We start from the raw sequence: 17,758 nt of genomic DNA, 5'->3' as shown, positions 1-17,758 counted from the left end.
GGAAGCCATAGTTCTTGTGGTGTCTCTTCATTCATATAGGGAAGGCTGGCGGGGCTTGGTGAGGGGTTGGGGGCTTGCAGCAAGGTGCTGACAGGCACTGGTGGGAGTCTTGAGTGCTCTGGAAGCATTTCATGTGTGGTGACTTAAGAGTGAATTTCACATTCCCAGTTACAGGTAAGCAAGTGTCACTTATGTGCCAAGCCACTGCTGCCAGGTAAACCTTATAGTGCTGTGTAATATTCTTTAGTTCTTATGTTTTTTTCTGAAATAGACTTAATCTAAGCAGGGAAAGTTGAACAATTTACTTTTATTATGGTGTGGAAGTATAAGAAAACATGGATAAACAGCGATAACTCAAATCTATAACTCGGGTAGTAAGCTGGACTGCAGTTTAGTTTGCAGGCAGCCTCTCAGGAGCTGGCCCTGTTTGCTATGCTCACAGTTGCATGAATGTGGTTTAGCATAATTTGATCAGTGTCTTTCTAATTTATTGTTTGATCGCTTTCTTACAGGCAGGCAGAAGTCCTGAAGGCTGACATGACAGGTAATTGCCTTTGTTATGTAGCAGATCTAGCTAATGGTGTTTGCTTATTGTTTGTCTTCCTTTCCTGTGCTCCTTGTGCTTACATTCCTGAGAATGCAGCATGATGTTAAAAGTTTGTTTTCTGCATGTAAATAAATATCAATATAATCTTAGCAACTGTGCTAGTCTCTTCTATATCTAAAATATATGTATTCTTAAAGCTGACTGCAAATGTGTTTAAAAGCATTTGGAAACAGATCGTGTTCCTATTACTCTCTCTTTAGAGGTGAGCCCCAGCAGCCCCAGCCCAGGTGATTTTACAAAGCTTGGGCAACTGTACTGTGTAATTTGTGATAGCAAGGGACTGTGTTTGCACTCAGCCTCAAATGATGTAGAGCAGATGGCAGCAAAGTGTTTAGAAAATGGCAAGCACACAGCCATACTTCCCTGCGGTGTTCTCCTAAGCAGCGTTAGCTCACGGACTCTCCTACTTACTTGCACTTGATGGATTTCTTTTCTGCTAAGTTTTTCAGCCTCCTCTGGATTTTTAAAATTCATCCAGTGACAAGTTCTGCAACATAATGGCTTGTGGAGAGTCACCCCTTTTTGTTTCTCCAACTTTTCTGCTGCTGATTTTGCTAATGTCTAGTTATTTTATTATAGGATAAGTTAATCCCAGTTCCTCTGTGGTTTTTGTATTTCAAAGTTCTCATGAATCTGTGAGACAAGTGGGTGGTTGGCATCTTGCACTGTTATATTTTTTCATTTGGTAGGACAGTGAATAATCAATACAATTTGAGTATTCAAAAACTATTGTCTATTTTTACTTTTTGTTGCTCAGATTCAAAGCTGGGTCCAGCAGAAGTCTGGACATCCAGACAAGCTCTACAGGACTTATATCAGAAAATGCTCGTGACTGATTTGGAGTATGCTTTAGATAAAAAAGTGGAGCAGGACCTGTAAGTACACATCAATAAATCTGTGTGTGTGTAATGTCTGCTGATGAGCAGGAAACCATGTGCTTACAGAAAAGTGATTTGTTTCCTATGAAATGATTGCCTTATCTCTTTTAAAGTGAGAGCTGTGTTGGGGTGGAAGGTGAGAATTCACTGTGGATTAGATTAAGAGAGTTCCACAGATGAGTATTCTACCTCTGTCAGTCAGCAGCAACTGTGTCATGCAGGATTGAGTTTTGGTAAGCAAGGTGAAAGGAAGGAGGAGAGAAGGAAGGGAATGCTAGCTATACAGTATCAGGATTGATTTCTGTGGTATTGAGAGGAGGGGAAAGATAATTCTTCCTGATTTAATATTTCTACCCTGAATGATGTCTGAATCTAACGCACTTCATTTTCATGTTTAACAGTATATAATTAAACAGTTGCTCCTGTTTCTTATGGTATGTGTATAAGACGCTTTCAAAATAAAAAAGAGCATTTCTTTTGTTTTCAGTTGGAATCATGCCTTTAAAAATCAGATCACAACGCTACAGGGTCAAGCGAAAAATAGAGCAAATCCAAATCGCAGCGAAGTTCAGGCAAACCTTTCTCTGTTCTTAGAGGCAGCTAGTGGCTTCTACACACAGGTGAGTTGTGAAAAATCTCCTGTTGTGATGCATCTACACAGTCTGGAAGCATGCATTCCTCAACCATATGCCACGTGCATGTGGGTCCTTTGTAAAGCTTTGATTGACCTCTGTCAGTCCTCCTGTGCTGCTTGACCAACTGCTTGTTCCCAAATGGGGATGCACTGAGGATTTGCATGATGGCATAATGTTCCTGTGTCCCTTCCTTGTAACTCCTATGCCAGTGGTTAGCATTGAGTTAATGTTTTCCAGGAGCTATCTACAATAAATACAGCTTATTTTTTTGTGATAATGCCTGACTTAGTGCCTACCACTGTTGTGCGTATAAATAGCATGGTTGTCCCGAGGAGTATTGTTTCACATAACTGCTTGTTGGTTTTTTTATCAGAGTTTGTAGGCTTACAAGCGCATCTTCACTCTTAATTCTATGTTTTTGTCAGAAGTTATTTGAAATTGGAAACTTCAGGTTTAGCTCTTCTTCCTGTCAAGTAAAACAATATAGATGTGTAATCTTGTGTTAGTATCTGAGTTCTCAGTTCACTTCAAAAGCGTGTTCATGTATTTATTCATTACTGCCATTTTTTGCTTTGTGCTCTTTGCATGGTTAGATTTCAGCTTGTAGAATTCTGAAGAGAACAAGTTCGCTTGTGGTAATGGTGTTTTTACAGCTAACTTGCCTTTTTTTTCCCCATTTGTTGTGTGCTTAAGGAACATTGTCAGTGCTGTCACCTGTATCTCAAGTAGTGTTTTATCATGGCTAGTCTGTGCTCGCTTTGAGTTGCAACATGCAACATAGGTCCTTCTTTTTTCTTCAGTTCTGGGTTTGATTTTTTGACCATGTGCTAAAGCAGTCCCTTTTTTTTTTTTTTTTTTTTCCCCAGAAACTGCACTCATTTCTTTTTGTTCCATTTATTTTTCTTTGGGCATTGCTTTCTAGGTTGCTTCTTATTGGAAGCAGCCAGTTGGACAGGCTGTGGCTTGGTTGCCAGGAGATGTCTACCATCTACATCATTTGTCTAGCAAAAGTCTTTCTTCCTAGCAGTACTTCAGGAAACTTTGCTCTCCTGTATGACACCACAGAATCGGTTGTCTTCCTCAGTTTGTTATGTTAATCATTCCATTTTTAGTCTAAAGACCACGATACCTGCTTTCCAACAGCAAGGCCTTTATAAATGGCGTTTTGGAAAGAGCATGAATTCTCAGGATTCAGCATGTTGGAAGATGTCTAGTTTCTCTTTTATCCTTCTTTCATCTGTGAGATTCCTCTTGTTTTGTTTTGTTTTAAATCTCCTTTCGCATCTACACTGTCTTTTATACAGGAGATCTAACACCAATTGTTTTCTGCAGCAAACAAACAATGCATTGAATCTTTAGCTGCTGGCAGTGCACATCTCTTATCAGTCCTTGGCTTTCTGAATGCCTTTATCTGGAAGTGGGACTCAGGTTTATTTTCATTGGAGATTGAGTGTGTTACCACCTGGGAGAAAGTCTGACAATTTTTACTTGGATTTTTAACTATGTAACTTGGTAGAACAAATAATTCATTTCAAGATGACTCAATGGAGTCCATTAGGAAAAACTTTAAAAGCACTAATTAGAATGTCAAAGTTCAGCTTTTCCTGCAATCAAATTTTGAGGTATTTGATTAAGTAGCTACTGCCTTGTTCATTGAGTCTCAGTGTTGGCTTAGCACAAATATTTACTGACTTGGCAGTCCACCCAATGGGGTAACTCAGCCAGTTTTGCCTTGTTGCCCACAGATTGATTTTATTCAAGCTAATCCCTGAAGTTAAACCCCAGGGAGTGCTATTTCTTATGCCTCGAGTTTCTTTAGAGGGGGAATAGCATACCTGTCTGTAATTGTCAGAGAGTGGTATCTGTTCGTGTAGGTACCAAAAAAGACTAGCCCTGTTTTGAAAACAAATGCAAGACTTCTAGACCTCTGATAGTCCATCTCTACTACTTGGTAATTTGAATAGATGGGAATCGAGGTGCTTACTGCTTTGAGATGCACAGCTCCAGTAAAAATTCTCCTCACAGTTCTGGGAAGAGTAGAGCAATATAAAGCTCTGCGACTTCCACGCAAAGAAATGCAAATTCTCATTCAGCAACCTACACTTGTTGACTTTAAGCATGTTCAGCTAATCCATGCCTCTGAGCGGTGATTTGTGTGCCAGTTTTGTCTGCTGTTTCAGTGCTGTTCTGATTGCTGCCTCTAACTGCTACTAAATTAGACCTGTTTTTCTAGTTATTACAGGAATTGTGCACAGTTTTTAATGTAGACTTGCCATGTCGTGTGAAGTCTTCCCAGCTGGGAATCATTAGCAATAAACAGACGCACACCAGCGCCATAGTGAAGCCACAGTCAAGCTCCTGCTCCTACATCTGCCAGCACTGCCTTGTCCACCTTGGAGATATTGGTGAGTCTTTAAAGCAAGAAGAGGTGGGACATTGAGTTCTGTCTCTGTGTTTAACTTTCGCAGCAAGGAATCTGTGCCAGTGTGCTCCAAATTAGTAGCTGGTGGTGTACTTGGCTGTTGCAGGGGAAAGCAACACTGTTAGATATTTTTTTTTATGTTACACTTTAATGCATGGAGACATTCAAGGGTAGCTTTGTAGTGATGAGGTAGGATCTTGTATCCTAGCATACTGACTGCTTAGTCCATGCTGTAGCTGGTGGGAGCAGTGAACTGTTGAAACTGGTAACTATTAGAAAAACTTGTTGCAGCAGGCTGGCATGCTTTTCCATTTCAGAACATTACTTTTAAATCTCTTGTATACGAAGAAGATGGTTAGCAATCCAACCTTTTGTAAATGAGGTTTTGATTTCGACATTGAATTTGACAGACAAATTCCTTTGAATAGAACTAAATGTTGTAAGAAGTTCTGTTTTTAGAGGAATCTGCAATTGTTTATGTAATGATCTAAAAGTAGATGTAGTTGCTGGTTGTGCAGGTAAGTATAAAAAATACACTTGTAGCTCCTTAGATGTGTTGCTGTTGGCACAACATCTTTCTAAAATAAAAAATGATAAGCCATGACAACCGAACCTGAGGTAAAAGGATGTCTTTAAAAAATTTAACTTGTTGAATCTTCTTGCTGTTTGGCATAGTTGTAAGTGCTGATACTCATTTCTAAAATGGTAATAAAACACTCTTGGGGTAAACTGGATTGTATTAAAGTAAGTGCAGGAAGATTGCTTTTGTTTGGTCTCAATTTGTTGGGTTTTTTGTTTCTTTAGCTCGATATAGGAATCAGACAAGCCAGGCAGAGTCTTACTACAGACATGCAGCTCAGCTTGTCCCTTCTAATGGTGAGTTGGGGATACTGATTAGTTTCATAATTTGAAAGGAAGATTTGAAGTGTCTGCCTTGTGTAGTCGTTGGAAAGAGCTGTACAAGAAAAGCCTAATCCATCAGTAAATCATTTAGATAATAGCTGTCTGCCTGATCTGTGTCAATTTTCTTTTTTGTGAGTATTTAATAACATGGCTTCACTCAGGCTTTTACTGCTGCATTGTGCTGAATTAGTCATTCAATTTTTTAGCTATATCTTAACTATTCTTCGTGTTATAATAAAAAATTTTACACTTCAGGCAAAAAATATGAACTGTTGATATTTAATTTGTTTCATGAAGTAAAACTGGATTAGGTCTTACCTAATTATAGGATAATAAATATCTTGGTGGTAGAAGCCTAGTTTGAAAGTATCTTATTTTTACGAGAAGCTTGCTGAGTGTTTGTTGTCTAATTTTGAAAGATGTAGTTTAAAAAAAAATAAATCTATACCACAAATTTCAAAGCTTTCTCTTTTGAATAATACTGATAATTAGGCTGGAGGAAAAGGGTGAGCAGACTAATCTGAATCTTGTCTCTTAAAAATTTTAGGACTTTTTACTCCCTTTTAAAGTGACCAGACTTGAACTCAAATCTAAACCACTTCACTTGACACTTGTTGGACAACTTGTCTTTTCTCTCCTTCAGGTCAGCCTTATAATCAGTTGGCTATTCTAGCTTCTTCCAAAGGAGACCACTTGACCACAATTTTCTACTACTGCAGAAGCATTGCTGTGAAATTTCCTTTCCCAGCTGCATCCACTAACCTACAAAAAGCACTTTCTAAAGCACTGGAAAGGTGAGGCTAAGCATGATGTATTTATATTCAGATAGGATGGCGGAGATTGCCTCCCTTGCCAGAACTTAGTTGTATTTGGTAGTGGAAACTGAAGTCCCTTGACATCCCTTTCCAGTCAGAGCACTGTTATGCATGCATGGAACAAAGGAATTCTGTGTCTGGGATGCTTTTAGTGCGAGTAGGGAGTGCAGGACAAAAGCATGTTGTGCCACCATGAAAAAGCAGCCTTGCATGGACGTTGCTCCTTCTTGAACTTCACAGAGAAAGCTTGTAATGTTATATGCAGCTCTGTTTAATTCCATAGACTGAAGCCAGGTGTTTTTTTTCTGACTGTAGTCGTGATGAGGTGAAGACTCGATGGAGTGTGTCTGACTTCATCAAGGCATTTATTAAATTCCATGGCCATGTGTACCTGAGTAAGAGCTTGGAGAAGCTGAGCCCTCTTCGAGAAAAGCTGGAAGAACAGTTCAAGGTTAGTTCTACGAGTATTAATTAGTATATTGAAGAGAATATTTTTAGTGGCAGAGTTCTGAAATTACAGTCCAATAATAACATTTTCACGCGCTAAAGCAAGTGGAGCTCAAGTAGCCATTTATGGGAGGCTTGCATCACGGTTAATAATGGATAGTTCTGTTGACTTCTGCAAAATATTAGGATTTTTTTCCCATTCGATACGTGGCGTGGTGTTGTGTAAATCAGTGAACGCAACTGATTCTCTGCTCCTTAACCTGGATGATTCTTGGATACCTCTGAAATGTACCTGCTTAATCTGGAAAGTCTTGGCTCAGTTGCCTGAAGAGTTTTGAATGCTTCATTTTTGGATGGCATACCGTCACTCCCACTGGTTAATAAGATTGCTTTTAATCTTCCTCAGACAACTGGCCTCTCTTGTCAGTGGCTTGTCTTTGAAAGTACAACCTTAATTTGTGTGTAGACCAGGACTATTCAGAACATGTTTCCTCTGGAAAATCCAGGAGTACCTATTAATTATGCAGACAGCTCATTAAGCTGAACAATACAGCAAAGACTGAAACAGAGGGAACTTTTAAAGGTATGAGTGCAAGGTAGTACAGCTTCAAAGTGGACATGTAGTATTATCTGTTATGTGCCTTCTGGAAACATCTTCACTAGTAGAAAATGAACAGCATGGATGAGTTCAATAGAGCAAATGGAGTAGATGTTTTTCAGAATGAAAAAAGGGAGTGGGTCTTGGCAACTTAAAGAAATACGAATGATCTTCACAGTGTCAGTTTACGTTGCACTGTGCATTAAAAATGCTAGGTCCAAACAGTCGTTGAAATAAAAGCAGGGCTGGACTCGTATGAGCTTTGAATGTGAGCTGCTTAAGTGCTAAGAGTTTTTCAAAACTAAGTAATTGTATCTCTCTTTGTGTTGTTGACTGTTGAGCAACTTCTGCTTTTTCCACAATGCTTATAATCAATAACTACAAGCGTTGCTCAGGCTTGTGACTCAGGCCTTACTTTTTTAATTGATCCACAGTGTTAAAATAGAGTTAATTGAGCCCTATTTTATTGCTTGGATGACTTCTGTTTACATCATGCAACACTTAATTCACTAGAGAGCAACTCTTCTGACTCAGATGAGTTGAATGTGGATGTGAAGTTGCTCAGATGGTGGATAACTACTGATTTGTGTGGCTGATGTTAATTGTGAATTTGGAAAGCAGTTGTAGGGGCAGGAGTGTTCAGCCAGGCCCATGGTTCTGCTCCTGCCAGCACCAGTGGTTTGAATTGCCAACTGGCAATGCTTCCTGCCTTTAACTAACAACCAAGGTTGCATACAGAACTGACACTTTTTCTGATGCTTACACTGGTTAAACAGTTTGCCTGCCTGACTGTTGTCTGAACAGAACAGATTGGTTGTGATTTAGGATATATATATATATATATTTTTTCCACTTAGTACTCCAAAAAACCATTTGTTTCTTCTCCTGCTCTGAGAAAGGTGTTCTACAGCATACTTACTGAAATGCAGTTGTAAATAGCTTGTGCTATTTCAGGCAACCACGGCACTCTACGACACATGAAGTTAGATGTGGAATTAGTCTTTAATACGTAATCACTCAGTGGTTAAGTTTTCCTGTTGTCTTTATTTTTAAATGTTGCCCTATCACTGACATTTCTTGGAAAGGCTGAGAAGTACAGCGGGCACGCGTGCTCCTGCAGTTCTTGCATTGCAGGTGCTGTAATTGCACATGACAGCCACACTTTTTCTGGAAGAGAACCACTCCTAAGGGCTTTTTGATTTGTTACCTCTGTGAGCAAAAACCTTGGGTTTAACAGCAGGCATCTGCCTGTGTCCTGCTGGGAGTGCCTTGTGCTGCACTATTAGTGATGACCTGAAAAAATGTAGAACGAGTGTTGCCTTAAGGGCAGAAACATTAGTCCAGCAGTGCACTAGCAACTACTAATCCTTTCAGGGGGGTGTGCTTTACCATATAAAAATGCACATTTTATATGTGTGTCTCTGTTGCAGAGGTTGTTATTTCAAAAGGCCTTCAATTCTCAGCAGTTGGTACATATTACTGTTATCAATCTGTTTCAACTGCATCACCTGCGAGATTTCAGCAGTGAAACAGAGCAGCACAGTTACAGCCAGGATGAGCAGCTCTGCTGGACACAGCTACTGGCTCTCTTCAGTGAGTATGGAAACTGTTCTTTGTATTTCTTTTGTACATAGCATCCATTAGTCATTTGCTGTCAGATGGAGGAAAGTTAAGGGAGGGTGGTCATGCAGGGTCATTCATGTCTAGTGCTGCTGGTAAATGCTGGACTGTTTTCTATTTTGCTAGGACTGAGGATGACCTGGTGCTGACAGACTAGGTCTCAGCTCTTCTGTGCCTTTGATATGTTATGTAGAAGTGCAGGGAATTTTTGACTTTTGAATTTTTGAGTGCTTAACTTGATAAGGCTTAGGCTCGGCTTACAAAACCCCTCCAGGTTCCAGCCTGAAGTTCATTGTAAAAGCACCATGGTCATTTTTATCTGGTACTGTTTCTAAGCCTGTGTGCTCTAACAACTGCCTACCTGCAGAGCTAGCTCCATGAATTTGTATGTGTGCTGAGATGGGAAAGTGAATAAAATGTGGATAGATGGTTGAGAGCTGACCACTTACAATATGCAAACAAGTATTTTTCTGGTCTGATTGTAATGGGGCTCTCACTGAATTTTATTGACTTATCAAAAGAATTTGCATTTTATTTACAGGAGAGGAGGGGAAAAAACATTCTTCATGGTAGAAAACTACATATAGGGTGGGGGAAGAGTTCTGATCTGCTGTTGAATTTAAGATGAAGTAATTGGGCTGCTGAAAGAACTAGCTCCTTAGAAGTATGCTTTTATGATAGGGATTTATTTGATGAGATCATTTGACCAGTTTGAAAGTGTTATTCTTGCACTTATTTTTTTTTTTCCCTTTTCTCTCTTTTCAGTGTCCTTTCTTGGAGTTCTGTGCAAGTGCCCTTTACAAAATGACTACCAGGAGGACTCTGGGGCTGCATATCCTCTTCCAGCAGTGAAGGTTTCAATGGACTGGCTGAAACTTAGGCCCAGTGTTTTCCAGGAGGCAGTAGTAGATGAAAGACGGTAGTGAGTGTTAATCTTTCTTTTGATACATTTAATTGTGTAAGGTCATAATGACTGATGATATACAGATTGGTAGGAAAACTGATCCTAGACATTGTCGTTACATCCTCTATGATTTTTGTCATCTGAAAAATGTGCTTACAGTGTTCATAAAACATCAGTGACACTTGTGATACATGAGCAATTTCGGTGTTTTAGTTGGCTTTAAATTGGCTTCAGGGTTGCTTGTAAGTTTTAAAAATTAAGATCAGAAGATTCTGCTTTATAATATTTAACTTGAGCATAACTGAGTGTACCATTAGTCAGGTCTGTTGTAATGATTTCTCAGATTTATTGAGGTAGATGGCAGGAAAATACTTGCCTTAATTTCATGCAGTAAGTCATTGGCTTGGCCAGAGCTGGAATCCAGATTTTTTTTTTTGGCTCATGATCGTGGAAATAAATTGGTTTTGGTAGAGAAGGTCTTGAAATGTCAGCACAGACATTACTGTTCTGGACTCTTGCTGGTTTTTCACTTCTGCTTCTAATCTCATAAACATTCTTAAATAGTTGAAAACTAACCAACTTGTTTATAGTCTGTGAACTTTCCATGAATTATAGCAGTTCAGTAAAGTGTTTCTGATCTAGTAAATGTTTCTTCAGACTGGAGCAGTTACTGACACAGTTGGATGAGTATTTTTCCTAGGATTGCCACTGGAAGGAAAACAGCATGAAAGCAGCTTGCTTAGCTGCCTTAACCCTACTCCAGACTGAAGGAACATCTGAAATAGGAGAGGCACTTACCTGGAAAGGCAGATGAACCTGTAGACAAGAACTTGAGACAAAAACCAATATATCAGCATTAACCTGTGCACTTTGGAAATGAATTTTTCAATCCACATTGCTTCTAGATTTTTTTTACATGACTACATCGTTCCAATTTAGAGATCTCTTATTATGAAATCTCTTTTTTTCTTTCAAATCTGTAGTGAAAAGCTGGCATGTACTGTACACTACAGCAGGCTTGTGCTCTCTCTTTTTTCCCTCTTTTTTTTTTTTGGTCAGTTACAGGAAGGAATTATTGCTTATTTTAGCATACAAAAGCAGTGTGCAACATAATGCAACCATGTAGCTGAGCCAGGCTTTCAGATGCCTGCCGCGTTCTTCAGTCCAGGTGCTGGCTGGTGGCTGAAAGCCTGGCTGTGGCTGAAGGAGGACAAATATTCATTTCACTCTTAGCAAAATAGGCAACTTCTTAAAATAGTTTGCCTGCTGCTTTCATGGCCATGATGCCTATTGCTAAAGCCAAAGAAGGTGCCTACACTTTAGATTGGAGCTTTCTTTTAAAAAAAAAAAAAGTAATAAATAAGGCAACCTGTTGGTAGTAGTTAAATGCTAAGCAGCTATGCAGTGATTGTTGTGATTCTTAAATTATTTGCTCCAAGACCTTTGCAAGCAATTTCCAGTCCTAGCTTGTACCAGTATTGCTGGGGCAAGCTTGGGTTACTGCCAGCTAACCCCCATTTTTCATCTCTATTACTTCTGACCTTCTTACCTTTCTGGTATCTGTTTCAGTGCAGCAGAGCTTTGCTAATGTCAGTAGAACAGCAGGTGTACCTCAATAACGTTTTGTGTCCAAACTGATTCATTTACCATCTTCTGAGAGTAGGCAGCTTTGAACTGGAAAACATGGATTATAAACAAGTTCAGATCCCTCTGAACTTTTGCTCATGCAATGTTTTTGTGTGGTTAAATTCATAGCCAGCTTCCTGAGTTGTTTGCTCATGAGCATGATACTGCAAAAGTCTGGCTTATTGGGTAGCCTTAGGCTGGCTTTTTGCAAATACCAAGTACTTCAAGACAGTGATCTTTTCCCTGGCACTTGAGGAAAAACCTTTGATTGGAAATCAGAGAATTAATTAATTAAACACTGTAACAGTGTAATAGATTTCAATATTTTTCTAATAAGGTGAATAACTTCCACGTTTTGTGGTTTTCACTTGTCTGCCTTCTGATTTGCAGCATATGGCCCTGGCTGATTTCTCTTCTAAACAGCTTCCATCCTCATGAAGAAGATCTATCCAATAATAATGGTAAGAGTCCTTCTGTTCTATGCTTTAACAAACTAACAAAAAAAAAAAAACAAACAGGAAACAATATGGCCTTTTTCTGATGTGGGAAATTGCAGTTGGAAGGTAAAAGCTGAACAAGTTGTCTTCTATATGAATGCATATAAACACTTGGCAAATGCTACTTTCTCTTGCTCAGCTGACTATGCTTTATTCTATCTCCTCGGGTTGCAGGGTGGACTAGTACAGTCAAGCACATTAGCAGGAGGCTTCACTGTGTATAGTGACCTTGCTGAGGTGTCTTTTTACTATTCTGTACTAAATGCATTAATGCTTTCCTTATCTTGTTTACTGTCTATTCACCAGCAACCCCCCTTCCAGAAGAATTTGAGTTGCAAGGATTCTTGGCTCTGAGACCCTCATTCAGGTGGGTGACAGCTGAAGGCAACTGCTCTTTTTAGTGTTGCTACTTTGGTAGACATTGACCTGTTCCCTATAGTATCTTATTCATGAACGCATGCTACTGTTGGAATAGATAACATAGGACTCCAGTCTCCATTCTGAAGAGGAAAATAGATTCTGTGCCAGTCTACAGTGAAGCTCTGAGGAAAGTTACAAGCTTACAGAATTGCTTATGACTTTTTCTTCTGCAATCTTCAGGCTACTAAACTGAGAGGGGAAAAAAATAAGAAATGAGGAAAAGAATTTTTTTTCAAATAAAATATGTTTTTACTGGTTTTTACTGCTTTTAACTGTGTCCTGTGACTAATGTCATGCTCCAAGAAAAAGCATCTTTATTAAAGAGAATTGGATCTGTAACTTGGATGTCTGTAACTGTCATGTTTTGAGTAGGATCTGGTGAAATACCAGAAATTATGATGAAGTAATACCGACTAATTGTATTTCTGAAGGAATGTGGTTTTGCTGAGGGGAGCAGTGTAATTAATATTATATCCTCTCCTATTTCAATGCTAGGAACTTGGATTTTTCCAAAGGCCACCAGGCAATTACAGGAGATAAAGAAGGGCAGCAGCGTCGGATACGGCAACAGCGACTGATCTTCACAGGCAAATGGATTGCTGATAACCAGCCCAGGTAATCACTTAAATACTTAAAAACTAAAATAAACTTTAAAATAGCTTTAAGTAGCAAATAGTTGTTTTCAGTTGCTACTGTATGCTTGGGTAGTACAAGTGACAGAGGTGAACTTGTTTTTCTCATTATTTTGAAGAGCAATTTGATATAAGGTGTACACATTTCACTGATGCTGAAGGACTGGCAGCACTAATAACGTGTGCTGTGAGTTAGCACGCTGTTTCATGAGCTAGTTCTGATAGGAATCATTTGTAGTGAAGTATCATGTTTGATAAGGCCTTTATAGTGGTACTGAAGCACAGCTGAGATGAGAGGAAGAGTGCTAATGTGTGAAGTTGCCATATGAAAACCTATTTGGTTATGCTTTTCAATTCCTCTGTCTTTTTCAGGCTGATTCAGTGTGAAAATGAGGTAGGAAAGCTGTTGTTCTTGACGGAAATCCCAGAATTAATACTAGAAGACCCTAGTGAAGCCAAAGAGAGCCTTGCCTTGCAAGAAACGTCTATTGCAGAGCCACTATCCACAGATGGGAGCCCTGGACTCAAATCAGTTCTGTCATCTGGCAGAAGTTTAAACAACTGTGACTCAGGAGAAAAACCAATGGTCACGTTTAAAGAAAATATTAAGCCACGGGAAATGAACAGAGAGCAGGGGAGAATCTATCCTCCTAAAGATGTGGGTAGGGAAAGACGGGACTATAGCAAAGGAATAGTAGCCAATAAGAATGATGGAAAGAAGGATAACAACAAAAGGAAGAATGAAACAAAGAAATGCGGCGTGGATAAGATACAGGAAGCAGGAAAGCAGAATGTGGCAGTTCAGGTAAGCCTTGAGATCAAAGGGATACTGTATCTTAGGCAGTGTGATGTTTGAGTGAGGGCCATCACTGCTTGCATGGAGTACTGTAGAGCTGAGGTCTCTCTGGGTTCTGCAGATACCCGTAATGCACAAAGAAACGTGTCTACCTTGGAGACCAGATGTGTTACTGATCTATGGATTTCTGCCCTTTTCCTTGATGCTGTCTCAATTCTGGGGGGAGGAAAAGGTAGGGAGCAGTGAAAGGTGACATTTCACACGTTGATGTTTTTAAAAAGCAAGGATTTACAGCTGTTGTTCCACAAATTGGTTGGGTTAACAGGACAGCTTGTATGACCAGGTCCTAGTCACTCTTCCCAACTGTATTCTGCTGTGAAGGAACTGGGTGGTACTTTGCATTTTCAGTTCAGTTGCTTGTGCACATTTAATAAATTGAGTGCGTCACTGTACTGCATGTGAAGTCAGGTAGACCTCCTTGAAAGTAAGAAAGGCCGCACAGCTTTTAGACTGCAATTAGACTGCTCAGATCCTTGTTCAGAATTGTTGGTTGTCACATCAGTGGCTCTTTTCTACTTGTATTTTTCAAAGGTGTGGTTTTTTCCTGCACTTACGTGAGCACAGTGTACAAAAAATGGTCACCTCTTAAGCAGATAATGAATCTGCTGTTCTGGCTTCCATAGGGCTGTAGTAAATAGGGACAGTGATGGGGACGTGCTGTTATTTCCCTAGAGAAACTGTGTGAGTTCTTCATCATTCTTACAAGCACAAATCATTTTGTTATGTGCTTATCTCCCTTGCCACTGTGTAAGCCTACTACTTCCTAGATCATCTCTGCAGAATAACCTGTCTTCCCCTCTGCAACTGCTCTGAGGGCCTTGTTAGCAAGATTTTGTTTCCCTAGGCTGGATAAACCAGCTTTTTGAGTCTTTCTAGCCATGCATTGGTAGGACCCTTGAATCATTCTTGTTATCCTCTTGATTATTTCTTGTTAGGCATCATCTTTATGAGCTGGAAGGTCTGCACTTGGCAGCATTTGGTAGTTTTGGCAAGGCCTTTGCAGGTGTGAAGGGGAGTAGCTTGCAGAAGCCATGTGGCAGTTGCTTGTGAGTCACTCAGCAAGAGACTGGTACCTGAAAAACAGCTTAGGTGAGGTAGAATAACAGGAATTTTATTTATTGAACACGTCTGGAATGTGGTTGCAGGCCTGAGCATAACTCCCAGTTTCAGTGTTTGTGCCACAATCTTGAAAAAGAAGGACCAGAGTCTGAAAAAACATGATGTTCTGATAAGTATGTGCAGTTTTTTTGCATAAGGAAGATACTGTCATTTTGACATAGTTGATCTATTAAATATTTAATGCTTTTTAGTCTTAAGACTTATAAAACCCAGCAAAAACACATTTCAAACCCAAGTGTAGCATACTGTGTTCTGATCCGTTTGGTCACTGTACATCTCTTGTTGAATAGCTATTAACCCTGACTTTTTAGCCCCATCAGCTCTATTATGCTAACTAGTACAGTAATTTATTTTTTTTTAATATGACTGGGAGGACTTATTTACCCAGATCTACTGCAGAATATGGGGAGGGTTTTCTCATTGCCCTGCTGAAAACAAGCCAGTGTAGGTTTTGTACCAGTTAGTGGTCTACTTGCTTTCTCCTTCCTTGAAATTTCAAGCTTTATGTACTTCGTAGCTCATTCAAAAGCCTGAAAGCTATAGTCATTGCAGATCCTACTTAGCAAAAATGTTAGGATTGTTGCCGGGAAGTAATTAGTCCTGTTTCATGGATTTGTGGAAAACTGCGTGCTCAGGATCATGAGAGCGTGGCACAGGTTGATTCTGCTCACAAGAGGTGATGATGCTAGCTGCAAAGTAAGATATAATGCAAACTTACTCAAGATGATGCTTTCTTGAGAGGCCACTGGGAGGAAATGGTGCCTTACCCAGGCAGTAGGTGGGAAGCCTCGAGACCAGTAGGGATATAAAGGTTTGGTACTATTGATGCTTCTGAGGTGAGATCAAGGAGAAACAAGGGAAGCAATTGGAATTTGTCTTTCTTGATTAAACAAATCCAGTAATTTAGCTTTCAGAATTCACCTGTGGGGATGTTTTATTGCAGCTTTCAGTGTATGGTAGGCTAGAACTTTGAAATCCCACTGCCAGAAAAGCATCTTTGAATTCTGACGTTACTATGAAAAAATGCATGCAGTATCAGTTATAAAAATGTTTGGCTTGTTGTGGAGAAAAGGGACAATATGAGTGAAATATTCAGAATGTGACAAAGGGCAAAGGTGGGCAGTGAGCAGATGTGGCATGAGAGTGGGAGCAGAAGTTGCTACATCATTCATGGTATTTAGCATCAGCCAGACCATGAGGAGGAGGAGTTTCCTTCCAGCTTTTTCTAATGGGAGATGAGAAATGCATCCAAACCTCCCAGTTTCATATCCTGCATTTTTAATGAAATGAAAACCAAACTATGCTCCCACAATTTCTAAATGGGAGAAAGACTTGAAAGACAATTTGAATGCATCTATCCCCCCACCCCAGTCATATTATGGAAAGATGCACTTGTTCTCTTAGTCCTTTCAGATCAGCAGCACTAAATGTTGAAATAAGTCCCACACTGATTTATTTTTTTTGTTTGTGTTTTTCATTTGGCCCCTGATTATAAATAAATAAATAAATAAACCCACAAACAACCTTTTCTTTCAATCACCTCTGAGGCTTGGCGTCAGGTCTGCTCCTGGGCCCTTTCTGTATTGCCCGGGTTCCTTGCTTGCTGTCTTTTTCCTGCCTGCTCCATCTTGCATTCCAGGCAGTTCTGCCGAGCTGAACAGAAAGGGAAAGTAGTCTTCCCCTCTGTCTTCCTCTCCAGGAAGACCCAGACTGCAACTGACTCAGAATCAGGTAAACATTACATTACATTCTTCTCTCTGCCTTTAACTGGTGCAGCTCTTTTAACAGAACATACAGCAGTTACACAGTAAACTGGAAGAGGTTAAGCACTTCAGCTATTTGTTGTATATGCCATTGATCAAAAGAATTTCATGATACTCAGGAGTTTGTGCATATACAGCACCACGTGAGGAGGTTGAAAAAGTTACATAGGAAGAAGGTGGTAATGTTTGTTTGTTGAGGTGCTGCAGGTAAGTAGCATGAAGTAGGCTGTAGCAGCACCCTAGGAGATGCATTAATAGCACTGTTGGCTTTTTTTTTTTAAGGCACTGCAAGGGAGTAGGTTAGTAAGTCCTTTGTATGGTCTGAGGATATTATGATGTCTGCTTCCCACTTCCTTGCTAGGGGAGGAACCTGTTGCGGTCCTGGGGTAGCTATCTTTCAGGTGCTTTTGTGAGGCAAGGAGTGCCTGAGGACAGACAGTCACCTGCCTGAGGTCAGAGAGCAAGGGATTGCATTCTGATGTTCCAAACCTCCTCCTAACACCTAGGGCAAAAGAAAATTATCTGTCAGACAACCTGATTTTGTTTTTTTGGCTTGAGCTGTGATGTGGGTAATTACAGGATAAGTAATCTAATTTCTTCTTGCTTTATTTTGCACTAGGTGAAATCCCAGACGGAGATGAGGAAGACTCCGGTATCCGAAGCCAGGAAAACACCTGTAACTCAGACTCCAAGTCAGGCCAGCAGTTCACAGTTCATCCCCATTCATCACCCAGGAGCCTTCCCCCCGCTTCCTAGCCGGCCAGGTAATTTGTGATGTTTGTTCAGAGTGAGATTTTACTGTTGACTATGAAGAAAAACCTGTAATATTAGTTGTTATAACCTCTGCAGGTAGTAGCTGCTTTAATGAACAAGCATTCTCACGTTGAGACTCTTACAGCCTAGTAAAGAAGAGGTGTAGCAGAACTGAAACAAAATGAATAAGATTCCTTATGTTTCTGAATCAAGATCTTTCATGAAATCTGCTACCTTCCTTCTTGTTTACTGGGTACAAGATC

At 39.9% G+C, this 17,758-nt stretch overlaps 1 protein-coding gene across 3 annotated transcripts in view; it reads left to right on the top strand.

The window, feature by feature from the left end:
• Window positions 1-450: 450 nt before the first annotated feature.
• SMG7 (SMG7 nonsense mediated mRNA decay factor) overlaps window positions 451-17,758 on the top strand; it is a 29,472-nt gene continuing 12,164 nt past the window's right edge. For 2 of the 3 annotated variants that reach the window (XM_010715833.2, XM_010715831.2), the window contains exons 1-14: window positions 451-544; window positions 1,365-1,482; window positions 1,973-2,105; window positions 4,354-4,525; window positions 5,347-5,418; window positions 6,089-6,239; window positions 6,576-6,711; window positions 8,736-8,898; window positions 9,691-9,847; window positions 11,846-11,916; window positions 12,259-12,319; window positions 12,868-12,987; window positions 13,377-13,809; window positions 17,362-17,506. In XM_010715833.2, the coding sequence (XP_010714135.1) occupies window positions 538-544; window positions 1,365-1,482; window positions 1,973-2,105; window positions 4,354-4,525; window positions 5,347-5,418; window positions 6,089-6,239; window positions 6,576-6,711; window positions 8,736-8,898; window positions 9,691-9,847; window positions 11,846-11,916; window positions 12,259-12,319; window positions 12,868-12,987; window positions 13,377-13,809; window positions 17,362-17,506 (1,939 nt within the window). In that variant the 5' untranslated portion in view covers window positions 451-537. The remainder of the gene's footprint in view (window positions 545-1,364; window positions 1,483-1,972; window positions 2,106-4,353; window positions 4,526-5,346; window positions 5,419-6,088; window positions 6,240-6,575; window positions 6,712-8,735; window positions 8,899-9,690; window positions 9,848-11,845; window positions 11,917-12,258; window positions 12,320-12,867; window positions 12,988-13,376; window positions 13,810-17,361; window positions 17,507-17,758) is intronic. The other variant, XM_010715832.2, reaches the window with a different exon arrangement.

This window comes from Meleagris gallopavo, chromosome 10, assembly GCF_000146605.3.
Source record: "Meleagris gallopavo isolate NT-WF06-2002-E0010 breed Aviagen turkey brand Nicholas breeding stock chromosome 10, Turkey_5.1, whole genome shotgun sequence".
NCBI lineage: Eukaryota > Metazoa > Chordata > Aves > Galliformes > Phasianidae > Meleagris > Meleagris gallopavo.
Note: the sequence above shows the minus strand (reverse complement) of the source record. Positions and strands in the feature narration are given on the sequence as shown.